The sequence below is a fragment of the Erythranthe guttata genome, chromosome 14 (assembly GCF_056151865.1).
Source record: "Erythranthe guttata isolate IM_541 chromosome 14, IM_541, whole genome shotgun sequence".
Classification (NCBI taxonomy): Eukaryota; Viridiplantae; Streptophyta; class Magnoliopsida; order Lamiales; family Phrymaceae; genus Erythranthe; species Erythranthe guttata.
The window spans coordinates 18,664,144-18,677,641 of record NC_142546.1 but is presented as its reverse complement, the minus strand read 5'-3'; the positions used below and the strand labels follow the sequence as shown (position 1 = coordinate 18,677,641).

At 33.6% G+C, this 13,498-nt stretch overlaps 1 protein-coding gene, 1 long non-coding RNA gene and 1 pseudogene across 2 annotated transcripts; 2 read left to right on the top strand and 1 right to left on the bottom strand.

Moving 5' to 3' along the window:
* Positions 1-3,616: 3,616 nt before the first annotated feature.
* LOC148765355 (uncharacterized) lies at positions 3,617-4,697 on the top strand (annotated as a pseudogene).
* A 1,339-nt stretch (positions 4,698-6,036) lies between these two features.
* LOC148765354 (uncharacterized) lies at positions 6,037-6,895 on the top strand. The gene is made up of 2 exons (XR_016029591.1): positions 6,037-6,331; positions 6,603-6,895. It is a non-coding gene; the product is annotated as an uncharacterized LOC148765354 (long non-coding RNA).
* A 2,213-nt stretch (positions 6,896-9,108) lies between these two features.
* LOC105971177 (calmodulin-binding protein 60 B) lies at positions 9,109-13,302 on the bottom strand. The gene is made up of 8 exons (XM_088813704.1): positions 12,793-13,302; positions 12,612-12,687; positions 11,653-11,693; positions 11,041-11,531; positions 10,756-10,916; positions 10,467-10,661; positions 9,916-10,081; positions 9,109-9,812 (listed from the first exon to the last, which is right to left on the bottom strand). Exons 1-8 carry the CDS (start codon positions 12,870-12,872, stop codon positions 9,406-9,408), a joined length of 1,617 nt encoding a protein of 538 aa, XP_088669830.1. The 5' UTR covers positions 12,873-13,302; the 3' UTR covers positions 9,109-9,405.
* Between the last annotated feature and the right edge of the window lie 196 nt (positions 13,303-13,498).

Here is a 13,498-nt window from a genome sequence, read left to right as displayed (position 1 = left end):
AACGATGGCGTTGTGGATGGTGATATCACAACTAATGCTATTGTGGATGATGATGTCAACGCTATTACTCCAATGAAGCGATCTAACGATTGTATTTTGGATAGTATTCTCAATGATCCTACCGTCCAGCAATCATCCACCAAATTATTGAAAAAGATCAAACAAGAGAAAATGGAGTAATGTATTATTTAAATTTATTCGTCATTTTTTGTTATTCATTTCGATTTTCTTTGGTATTTCGTATTTAGAGACACAATATGTTTTTCTATTTTGAGACAATGTCCTTAATACTTTTGCATGAAGCTTATTTCAATAAAGTTACTTATGTTTTTTAATGCGGCAAACATATTTATTCATTTATGCCAAAATGAATTATGCATATTAATAAAATTGTTTATATATTTGAACATTAATTGCGTTACAAAGATTATACATTGACATACGAAAGAGAGTACCCATATAGATAACATTGTTATTTTTACGTAAATATTTGTATTTATAAATATAATAATTTATATTATATTCTACGATCTACGTAATATATTTTATGAAACATTTACGTATGAATCAGATTAATCACCCATGTGTTAATATATTTTCAAATAAAATTGATAAATTAATACCGGTTAAAATACTTTTTATAATTACATGTATTAAATTAACAATAATAAATTATTATAACATGTTTAGTAACCAACTTATTCACACGTAAATGCCTCTTTCAATATGGAAATTAAATATTTTGCATATTAATCCCTGCCCGGGGTCCTTTTACAAATATCGAGAATGCTATAGGAATAGAAGTTTTAGCTTTTTTCAGTTTTACCCCATTTTGGGGTTTCATTGTAATAGACTCTATAGGCTCGTTTATGATTTTTTATTGCCATTGTAGGGGTACTCTTTTTCCCTGTGATAGGCCCACAGGGTTTTAACGAGGCCCTAAAACTTTTTATCATAATGGAATAATAAAATCTTTTTTTGGCCAAAAAAAAAAAAAAAAAAAAAAAAAAAAAAAAAAAAAAAACTAAAACCTATTAATATTTATGTTTTTTAATCTCGCGTTGTGTTTATGGTAATAGGATCCGATATTTTCAATAAAATATACATTATTTAAGGCAAATATATTAATCATCTATATAAGATTTTTAGTCTTTTTTCTATTAACTTTGACATTAATTATGAAATCCGTGGACTGTAATAATTAAATATTGATATGAATATAGTGTGTGTGTTTTCTAACTTTATTTTAAATACTCATATATTTTGAAATATTTTGATTATAGAAAGAGTATTAATTTATGCAATGTTAACTTAAATCAATTATATTTTTAAAATATCACTATATATCATTTATTCCTAGATTAAAGCTCATTTTAAAATTTGAATTTTTTATTTTTAATCTACTTTCCAAATTATGCGTATATTCCAAACTATATAATCTACCTAACCCAATGTTATTTTCAATAATCAAGCCACATTCTTCAAATTATTTTTTAATACCGTATGTTTACATTTTTTATGCAGATGTATGCACAATAGAATTTCAGAAACGAGGTCTACCGCATGCACATATTTTATTGTGGTTACATAATGACGACAAGCTCAAGAATCCAGAAGAAATTGACAGGATCATATGTGCTGAAATTCCTGACGAAGAAAACGACAGAAAGATGTACCAGTTGGTGGAGAAGTATATGATACATGGACCGTGCGGTCAGGCGAATTTGAAATCTCCATGTATGAAAGATAGAGTTTGCACGAAGCGATTTCCAAAGCCGTTTGTGCAGCGCACTGAATCAGATGCAGATGGGTTTACAGTGTATAGGAAAAGGGAAGATGGCAGAACAGTTACGAAGAAGAAGACTACTCTTGATAATGGGTTTGTGGTCCCCTACAATCGTATATTGTTGAGTAAATACCAAGCTCACATTAATATCGAGCTATGCAACCAAAACAAGTCAATTAAATACCTGTTCAAATACGTAAACAAGGGGCATGACCGAGTCACAACGGCATTTTATGAGACACGCAATACAGATGGCGGTGCTGAGATTCGTGATGAGATAAAGATGTACTACGACTGCAGATATCTTTCGGCGTGTGAGGCAATGTGGAGGTTGTTTAACTTTGATATTCATTACAGAGACCCATCCGTAATTAGGCTAAGCTTTCATCTCCCCGATCATCAGCCAATTGTCTTCAATGAAAACCAGTCGTTACAAAGTGTGTTGGATAGGCCATCTGCCAAGCAAACTATGTTCCTGGCGTGGTTTGAGGCCAACAAGAACTATCCACATGCAAGGGACTTGAGGTACGGAGATTTTCCACAACAATTTGTGTATAAAGAGGATTCTCGAACTTGGGTGCCAAGGAAAAAAGGATTTTCTATCGGTAGGATTGCGAATGTTCCCCCTGGAAAGGGGGAAGACTATTACCTTAGGTTGTTACTTAACATTAAAAAGGGATGCACGTGCTACGAGGACATCAGAAAAGTTTTTGACATCGTCTACCCTACGTTCAGGGATGCATGTTATGTGTTGGGTTTGCTAGATGACGACAAAGAATACATAGATGCTTATATAAGAAGGCTATTTGCGGTTATGCTGCTTTCCAATAGCTTAAGTCGGCCCGAACATGTTTGGCAAAGTTGTTGGTTGGATTTGGCTGATGGTATTGCTTACAAACAACAACGTCTTCATAAAAATCCAGGTATGGCAATTTGTATGGCATTGTATTCAATTAGATTTTACGTATTAATCATTCTTTTAATATTGTCTCTGTACAATTTCAACTAGATGCACATAATTTATCCATTTTTTTATTGTTGAAGATTTACATATATCGGATGAAAGCTTGAAGAACTATACTCTCACCGAAATAGAAAAAATATTGCAAAGCAATGGTAAAAGCCTGCAAAATTACGCGCCTATGCCAGTTCCAATCGAATACTCATATGAGGACACATAAAACATATTGGTGTTAGATGAACTGGATTACGACCGGTTTGAAATGGGTAGAGAACTTCAACAGTGTCTTGCTTCCATTACAGATGAGCAAAGAAAGGTTTATGATGTATTCATGGATGCAGTAACCAATAACAGTGGTGGAATGTTCTTTCTATATGGCCATGGTGGAACGGGAAAGACGTTTCTATGGAAAACTCTTCCGGCTGCAGTTCGTTCGAATGGAGAGATTGTAATTAACGTTGCATCGAGTGGTATAGCATCGTTATTGCTCCCTGGTGGAAGAACAGCTCATTATCGATTCGGACTACCCATAAATGTACATGAGAGTTCCACCTGCAGCATATCGCAACAAAGTCCACAGGCAGAGTTGCTCATAAGGACAAAGCTTATTATATGGGACGAGGCTCCTATGATGCATAGATACTGTTTTGAAGCCCTTGACAAGACAAGGAAGTCAATATTACAGGCTGACAAACCCTTTGGTGGTAATGTGGTTGTTCTTGGAGGTGATTTTAGGCAGATTTTACCAGTTGTGCTCAAAGCATCAAGGCAGAACATAGTACATGCTACGATAAACTCCTCTCCGCTGTGGAATTTTTGTCGTGTCATGAAGTTGACTAAGAACATGAAATTGCAGTCATGTTCTTCTCCATCTAATGTGGATGAGATAAAAGAATTTGGAGACTGGATACTGAATGTTGGTAATGAGGATGTTGGGGAAGACAATGATGGTGAAGCTTCGATAGAGATTCCAGATGACATGTTGATTGGTGATTCATAAGATCCATTCAGAGACCTACTCGAATTCGTTTACCCGGATTTGTTGAGTAACATGTACGATCGAGATTATTTTCAAGGGAGGGCAATTCTTGCACCAACTAATGAATGCGTCGAGTCTGTGAACGATCACTTAATGTCTCTCCTTCCAGGACAGGAGAAGGTGTACCTGAGCTCAGATAGTATGTGTAGGGACGAGCACACAACGGAGGATAATGCAGAAATTTATTCGACTGAATTCCTCAACACAATAAGATGCTCCGGAGTTCCTTCTCATGCGTTGAGGATCAAGGTTGGTGCACCCGTTATGCTAATAAGAAACATCGATCAAGCTAGAGGATTGTGCAACGGTACCAGACTTCAAATTATTAGAACTGGCATTCACGTTCTGAGTTGCAAAATTCTTTCCGGAAAAAATATCGGTGACATGATGTTCATTCCTCGGATGACTTTAATACCATCTAACTCCGGACTGCCAATTAAATTTCAGAGAAGATAATTTCCGTTGATTGTTTCTTTTGCAATGACGATAAATAAAAGCCAAGGCCAAACTCTTTCGCATGTTGGTTTGTATCTTCCTAGGCCTGTCTTCAGCCATGGTCAACTATATGTTGCAGTGTCCAGAGTTAAGAGCAGAGGTGGCATTAAGATATTCATCAAGTCGGATTCGGGTGAACTCACCAATGTTACTAGAAATGTCGTGTACAAGGAAGTATTTCATCGAATTTGAAGGTAGAAAATATTTTCATATTTATCATTTATTCATGTAACATGTTTTTTATTTTATTTTTAAAGAACTTATTCTTTTGCAGGTGTTTCTTATCTATATATTTTCCCCGGTGCGATGTTATTTTCAGTCATTTCCCTATGGTGCTCGGTGCAATTCTTATTATCTTTAAGATTTATTTTTGACGATATACTAATATTTAATAGTATTCTTATATTATAACTATGAAGAACATGACACTTACAACATATTTTTATTATCGTTGGTCGATTACGTTATGTACTTAGATTCAGTGACCGTAATAATTGTTATCTGCTTAAATTTATTTTTGAGACATGTATTTTCATTCAAAAATATGTCGCCCCGTGCATCGCACGGGTGAATACTAGTTCCAATTTTGAAATTTTCGGAATCCAAAACACCAAAACTATGTTAGAATTGCATTATTTTCCAAATATATGGAGATTTCGAAAATCCAAAAAATCACCGTTAGAACAATTTTCGGAAGTTTAATTAGATTAAATTTTTTGTTCCAATTCCGGATTTTCGGAAAATAAATAAACCCAAAAATCCCAAAAAAAAAAATCGCCATTGAAACGATTTTTAAAAATTTAGGAAATATTCGGTATTTAATTGGAATATTGGGACATTTCAGCTATGCCGCAAAATCTCCTCCTCAAATTGCATTCTTCAATCTTTAATTTCCCGAAACAGCAAAACTTCTCCCCCTTGTCTTCTATGCAATCTTTGTAACCCTATTGTTGTTCTCGAGAACGATGTAACCGCTATAACTTTTGCGAACCGCCAACAGCAAAAAAACATCCGAGAAGATATTGCACAATCGAAAATGCACAGGTAATTTGCTATTGTCTTTTTTAAAATGTCTTTAGTGGCGATTCATTCACAGAATACAATGGGTTTTTTTAATAACAAAAGTGAAAGATGCAGATTTAGAGGTTTTGACCCCATGTGTTTTTTTTCTACGAAAGTCTTTATTTTTTGTTTCGATTTTGGTGTTTATTTGACATTATTTTATGTTTGAATTTTACTATTTGAGTTACAACATTTTGCCGGTTGTTTTGCATTTTTTCTTATCTCAATTGCGACAATTTTTTTTGTCGCTTTTGTGCTTTTCGGCCCTAGGGAGTATTTTGTTGAATTTGTTTTTTTTCCTCCTAAAGTCGTTGATTGTCTGTTGGACTTTGGTGATTTGTGTTACATTATTTTATGTTTTCATTTCGTTGTTTTGTAATACAATTTTTTTTTTCATATTATTTTCTGGTGTTGATTGCAAGCAACATATATTCGATTTTGTTGCTTTTTGTTTGGAATTTGTTGTTTCTAGAGTAATGTATTTTGCACTTTGTTGTTTATTCTGCATTTTGCGTATATGATGTGATTTTTGCTATTATTTCATTTGCACTCTGGCATATATTCATGAGTAAAAGAAGGTTACCCCCTAAATTATAGTCCGTTTTGCACTTTACCCCCAAATAATATTTTTTTGCACGTTTTTACCTAAACTACATTTTTTGTTACACGGTGCCTTAAAAAGGGAATATTCAGGGCATTTTTGCCGGAATCCCACACACGTGCCTTTCACGTGATTTTTTCAAGGGTAAAAACGGCTCATCACTTAAAAATTAAACTAGGGCTGTATTTCCGTTTTCTTTTACCAGCTCGATTTACACTTCAATCTTTTCTCAAAAACATTCCCCCTTTCGTTTTTCTAGGGATTTTAGTTCAAAATCTTTTCTCTCAAAATTTCTTCTGATTTGAACGCGTTGTTTGCTCAAAATGGTTAGGAAATTAAGGAAAGGCAATGAAGAAATTCCTCCAGCACGATTTACTCCAGAATATGGTAAGTTATTAAAATGTTTATCGATCTATGTTGTGCTTATTTGTTTTATGAAATCGATGATAAAGTTCATTTTTTATTCAAAATGTTTCTGTTTTTTATTCAAAATGCTTCAGAATATATGTCTAAAATATGAAAAAGTATGGATCCCAAATACATTGTTCCCTTTCTTGAAGTATACTTGTTTATTTTTCCCACTGTCATTGTTCCCTTTTAAGAATATACTTGGTATTTTTTTATTCTTGACTGTAATTTTTTATTCATATTAATGCAGGTCCTAATAGTGATTATTTTACTATTAGAATGTATCATTCTGGTAAAATTGTTGAGTTAAATGGCAGATATTATGTGGATGGCAAAGTTGATTATTTTGATTGGTGTCATGAAGATGAAATGTCTGTGTTAGAATTAAATGAAATGGCTAAAGAGTTAGGATTGAATGATGTGGTTCATTTTCTGCACAATAGGGGTATGCCACATGACTGCAATTATGTTTCAAAGTTAGAACATGATATTGATACTCTGTGTTAAGTGAATTTTGTTGATGATGAAAGAGTCACTGAAATATATGTTCAACATGAAACTGTTGTACAACTGAGTGCAAATAAATCTGATGTAGATACTGGGAATGAACCTGTTGGAGGTACTGAGAATGAACCTGTTGGGGGTACTAGGAATGAACCATTAGATATGAGTGATGGTTTAATTGATATGAATGATAGTGATGGTAGTGATTGTTGGGAATCGGACACGTGTACGCAGCAGAAAACAATTTTTTTTATGCGAATTTAAACAAATTTAAATCACATAATCACATGCCCGATAATTATAACAATTAATTGCGTACCTTTGCCATCCACATAATATCTGCCATTTAACTCAACAATTTTACCAGAATGATACATTCTAATAGTAAAATAATCACTATTAGGACCTGCATTAATATGAATAAAAAATTACAGTCAAGAATAAAAAAAATACCAAGTTCAGCATGAAACTGTTGTACAACTGAGTGCAAATAAATCTGATGTAGATACTGGTAATGAACCTGTTGGGGGTACTGAGAATGAACCTGTTGGGGGTACTGGGAATGAACCATTAGATATGAGTGATGGTTTAATTGATATGAATGATTGTGATGGTAGTAATTGTTGGGAATCAGACACGTGTACGCAGCGGAAAACAAAATTTTTTTATGCGAATTTAAACAAATTTAAATCACATAATCACATGCCCGATAATTATAACAATTAATTGCGTACCTTTGCGCTTCCAGCGAAATTAAAAACGACAATCATGCGAATTAATTTAATCGCCAGTAAATCAATTAGCATACTCGCATTAAATCATTTAACGTGCTCGCAGTAAATCATGAATTTCACTGTATTAATTAATTTTATCGTTTTTTCCTACAATTTTGTTTTCTTCGACCGTAATATACTGTCTTGTGCAATAATATTACTGTTTGGGACAGTAATATTAGTAATATTGCAGTTCGGGACAATGATTTTAGTGTTCGGGGCAATAATATTACTGTTTGGACAATAATATTACTATTTTGGTATTCAATATTAATATCTTAGACAATAATTTTGTTGTTAACACAGGAATTTAGAGAGAAAAAAATGTTTCCAAAAAAAAAAAAAGTCAACGCCGGAGACTTGCGGTCAACAGCGGTTGACCGGCCGGATAACAATTTCAGAAAAAAAAAGTTTTCAATAAAAATAAAAAAAATTCAACACCAAAATCTTGCCGGAAAAGAAAAATTCAAAAAAAATTATTTTCTGAAAATAAAAAAGAAATATTTTTTTAAAAAAATTATGAAAATGGAGATTAATGTGATATATTTGTTCAAATGCGGTGTTAATGTCGAATATTGATGAAGTTAGGATATAATTGATGGAATTGATAAAATTATTTTATGGATTGTATTTTTAGACAAAAGACATGGAGATGAGTTTATTTGCAAGATTGTTTTTTGCCTGGACTTCTACGTGCATTTAAGTCCCTTGTCGTGGGTTGTCATTCGCCCTTCTTTAAAAGCACCCCGAGACCTGTTTCATCTATTTTATTTAAGTTATTTTCAGAGTATATGCAAACATCACCAACTTTTAAAAATACGCACTTAATACTCATTTAACTCACAATCACTAACTTCTTTTTTTAAATAAGCTTTTGCAAAAACCACTATAGAAAAAATAAAAAAAAATAAAAAAAATAAAAAATAAACTGCAAAAAAAGGGTAAATTACAACCACCCCTGAGGTATGGTCAATTTACGAAAAAACCCTCTTGTTTGGGTAATTACATCTACCCCTCAACTATGATTTTTTCTTACACATCCACTCTTATGGTGTCAAATTCAACATAATCATCTAGATTTCGTGAAATGTGCTCTAGTTTGTACTCGTTTTGTGTAAAAATACAGGTTCTGATGCACCGCAACCTGATATATACAAGCTTAAAAACACATATTATGATCATCTTGCTTTAAAATGTGGAGTTCAAATAGGATAAAACGGGTACAAAAGTGATAATAATCCATATAATCTCGAAAATTCCACGAAATTTGAAACCGCAGGGGTGGACGTGTAAAAAGATTTATACTTGAGAGGGGTGGTTGTAATTATCCAAACAAGATGAAGTTTTTTGTAATTTGACCATACCTCAGAGGTGATTGTAATTTACCCGAAAAAAAAAAAAAACACCTTATCTAACAAAAACATGTATATGTACTTTAATAAACTCAAATCAAGAAAAATAAATTATAACAAAGAGGGATTCAAACCATAAACATTATTATTCCGAAAACAGTTTGTTTGTACAAGCACCAAACATGATTTTCATGCACAAGACACCATACAAATGAATGAGTAACAAACACAAAAAGTAAACCATACAACACCGGGAATGCAACCTTAGCAACGACCGCATCTTCGCAAATCGAATCGAGTCTTCACCGATCGATGGATTGAACATGAAACTACCCAAAGACCATCAAACCTAATCACATAATTACACAAAAGTTACTCTAAAACCTTACAAACAGAACTATATATGCCCCATATATATATATATTTACATATAGCTGTAGAAACTGTTCCATTTTCTTGCAGCCACATTACGCCTAACAAGTATCCGCCACTTAACCACCGCCAGAACCTTACACCACCTTGTTTTGGATATGCGGTCAGATATTCCACCGTTGACAAAAGAATCAACAAATAATCCATTATAATTATTCCCTTGCAAAGCTGATGACGACGACTCAACCTGAAAACCATCATCTATCGGTAGATCGTCAGTTGATAGATGTGACTCTGACCCCCCCGCCACATAGTTATCAATATAGAGTCCACCATCTGGACAATAATAATCACTACTCATCCCAAAACAGTTTGTTAATGTCGGTGAGTTGTTGAAGCATTCCATTGAATTTGAACTCTCCCCTACTTCGAACAAACAATTATAAGGAGGCGGTGCATCTTCATACGACAAACAAATAAACGGCAGCCCGGATCAGTATATGACACGAGTACTCAAAAATTATATATGTAAAAAAATTTCAATTATAAGAAAGTTCAGTACCTAGTTCTTGAAAATTGATACCATGAAGATCCACATTAGGATTGGTAAAACTGTCGGGTGATGTAGTTGCCACGAGCATCGGGTATCCAACAATTACTGGGTCACAAACTGAAACCCACTCGTTTATGTTTTTATAAGCATGCTGCTTCAGTTCTTCGACCACCCTCTGTTTAATAAATATGTAAGTGTGTCACATACTGAAACCCACCGACGTATCATTAAATAATGACCTTGATTAGTAATATATCAGGCTAATCAAGTCTATCAAACAAGGATTAGAGATATTAATATTAAATGATACATTTCACGAATAGTGTAACTTCAGGTTGGGGCGACTATTCAATATGGTATGAAAATCAGGCCAAATGAAAGGTCCTGAGCTCGAATCTCACAGCAAGTGCAAGGCTATAGAAATGTAATTCACATGCACTTGACGGTGCTTATTCGATATTAATATTAAATGATACATTCCATCAAATGATGCCTTTAGGAATATAATGTAATCTTTTACTAGCACGAAAAGAGTATAGAGGGTAAAGATAGATAGGTACCAACTGATAAGGGTTGAGACTCTCCATGGAATGGTAATCTTGGCCGTCAAAAGTGACTCCAATAACATTATATATGGAGTTGAAGAAAAGCCCCGTCCCGGTTGCAGTCCTGAACACGTATTTCTTATCGTCTAAAGAACAAGTTGTAGCATGTCTGAAGATTGTCTCCCATGTTTTGTTAGACACTTGAAGTATCTACAAACCATGTATTCACAATATATGGTCAAATATTTCAATCGTGGAAATTTTATTATTATATCAAAATGAATCGAGAAAACAGGTCTCTTACCTTGCGTAGTTGGTACTTGTCTGTAGCGTAGAGCCTCAAGAAATCGCCTACGGAGAATATTCCAGAGAGAGTCAGCTTTTTATGGGACGGACCATCTCTAGCAATCTTCTCCAATCGCCATACTTGGTCGTCAAGGGATGGTGGGTAATGCTTCTTGTAAGCTGAAACAATTCATCATTATCAATACTCATTGCTGAATTACCATCTCAACCAAAAGTTTAAACCGTTAATGAAATGTAGAATTTAATACTAATATACATATCAAAAAAAAAAGGAAAAACTTACACTCCCCGCGATGATCTTTGACTTTGAAGGGAGTGCTCATTGCTTCTCTAATGTCGACTTGATCGGAATTAGTATGCACTTTGGCTCCCAAGCGAAATCGACCACTTCTAATCCAGCTCGAATTATCGGTGAAGATTAAATCACTTAAGTAACCGACTCCACCTTGCAAAGTGAGTTTCACTTGTCCGGTAACTAATGGTCTTTTCCCTTCTCTGTTCATAACAATTTTGCTATCGAACTCCTCCTTCGTCCAATCATTAGCAGCTCCAAAATCACCATCAACAACAACAATGGTAACTTTGAGTGAAGATAGGGGCCCACACGTTATTATTTCGTTGGAGTTTGAATCGTACATCACAAGTTTCACAGGGCTTTCGTTCCGGGACATGATTTTATTGCCCGTAAAAAGGGTGTGTGGTAAACTGCTATCAAATAGCAGTTGCAAATTCCTTGATCCAGAACCTTCCACTTGGTCATGATCATATGAGGGTCTACAACAAACATATATCCGATTAGATTAATTATTTAATCAACATTATATTAATTAATTAAAGCATGGTTGAAGATCCAAAAACAAAAAATAAAAAAAGAAAAAAAAAAGGAAAGACTGACCTCAGATTTTTTTCGAGTGATCGCTCCACTGCCTCCTGCACCTATCGACACAAGGACAATATAATAATAAATACGAGGATTCAAAAAAAGACATATAATGACAAATTAGTGGGATAAGTTTGCACGTTTTTCACTTTTGGTCCCCATTTACCAACGAAATACAGACTAATGTTGTCACATTTTAACTTAGTCCCTCTGTTTGTTTGACCGTTCAGAAGTAACGGTCAACGGTTGAATTTGGGGTTTTTTTTTGAGAAATTGCAATAAGACCCCCGTATTCTTTCAAAATATTCTAAAAACCCCTAATTTTTTTTATCTAACCATAATTTAACCCCAAGTTCATCAATTAACAAATTTTGACAAACGACCCCGATTTTTAGCACCATTACTGCTGACTGTTGACTGCCGTTGATTTTTTTTTTTATACTTTTTTTTACGGCAATGACTTTTTTTTAATACCGTTTTTACGCCGTTCACCGACATTCAACCATAATTCAACCATAATACAGGGGTTTTATTGCAATTTCTCAAAGAAAAACCCCAAATTCAACCATAATTCAACCGTTGACCGTTAGTTCTTAACGGTCAAACATACGGAGGGACTAAATGTTTTAAAATGTGACAACATTAGTGTGTATTTTGTTGACGGCGGTAAATGGGAGACCAAAAGTGAAAAACGTGCAAACTTGGGGGACCAAAACTGTAATTATCCCCAAATTAGAGCTTTCCGAAAATAAATCATAACAAATAATATTTACATTTTTAGACATCATATATGTGAATTGATATCGAGTAAAAGTATGGTGAATAACAACTTTAACAAACAAACTGTTTTTATTCTTTCTAATATATGCTAATTGCCAAATAAAGAAAGGTTTATTATTTATTTAATTATTGATTCCTATTGCAAGCATGACAACATATATAGACCGAAATTAATCAATAAAATAAATACATACCCATTTTCTAATCATGGGTTCCAAGTAAGATACAGATTCTTGCAGAGTTCGACCATAATTGAGGCCTTTGCATATACTGCACAAAAATCCAATGAACAAAATTAGTTTTAATAATTACTATTTAAATTTAAAAACAGAAAAAAAGGAAAAAAAAAGAAGAAGAGCAAAAGAAATCAAGTACTCTGAAACAAACCGACGGCGTTTAGCAGGATCGGAACAATCCTCATCACCCTTCTGCCTAAGTTGTCGTTTCAGTACCATCAAACAGACAAAAAATTTCACAATCTATAAAAAACTATTCAAAGGGGTTCGGGAAAAAAAAAACCAAAGACAGGTAGGTAGCCTAAAACTATGAGCCGCCAATTGATATAAATAGAAGCAGTTAGTTATCATTCGGGGGAAACTACCTCGGCAACTTCATCGTAAGAATAAACAAACACAATGCTCAAACAAGTCAAGCAAATTTGTTTATTAGTTTATTTATGTATTTAACTCACAAACATTCATTGTGTGTCTTTATGTAGTACTCACTGGTGAGGTTTTTTCTTTGGTATTCAATGATCTTGGATCGACTATTTTTTTTTTATTATTAATTTTTTTTTTTGGGTGTTACATACAATATATGCTAATAATAACAATTCAAACAATAGTTAGAAAAAAAAAAAAAAGAACCGCGTGAAAGAAGAAAGGTACTTATAAGAGAGTGACTACAAATCAATATATGTAGATTATTAATTACAAGATAATAATAAAAATAATAATATTATTCATCCAATTGAATAATAAAAAATAAAAATAAAAATAACGCGGATTAGTTCGAAAAAAAATTGATGTTGAGAGAAGGAAGGTTGGCGGAAAGTACAACGCGGTTAAAAAACACGTTGGAG

Coding starts and splice junctions, on each gene's coding strand:
- LOC105971177 (XM_088813704.1), bottom strand. CDS start 12,872: ATGGTACTGAAACGACAACTTAGGCAGAAGGGTGATGAGGATTGTTCC. Junction 11,694..12,611: donor AACCCATGATTAGAAAATGG/GTATGTATTTAT, acceptor TTGTGTCGATAG/GTGCAGGAGGCAGTGGAGCG. Junction 9,813..9,915: donor TATCAATTTTCAAGAACTAG/GTACTGAACTTT, acceptor TGTCGTATGAAG/ATGCACCGCCTCCTTATAAT.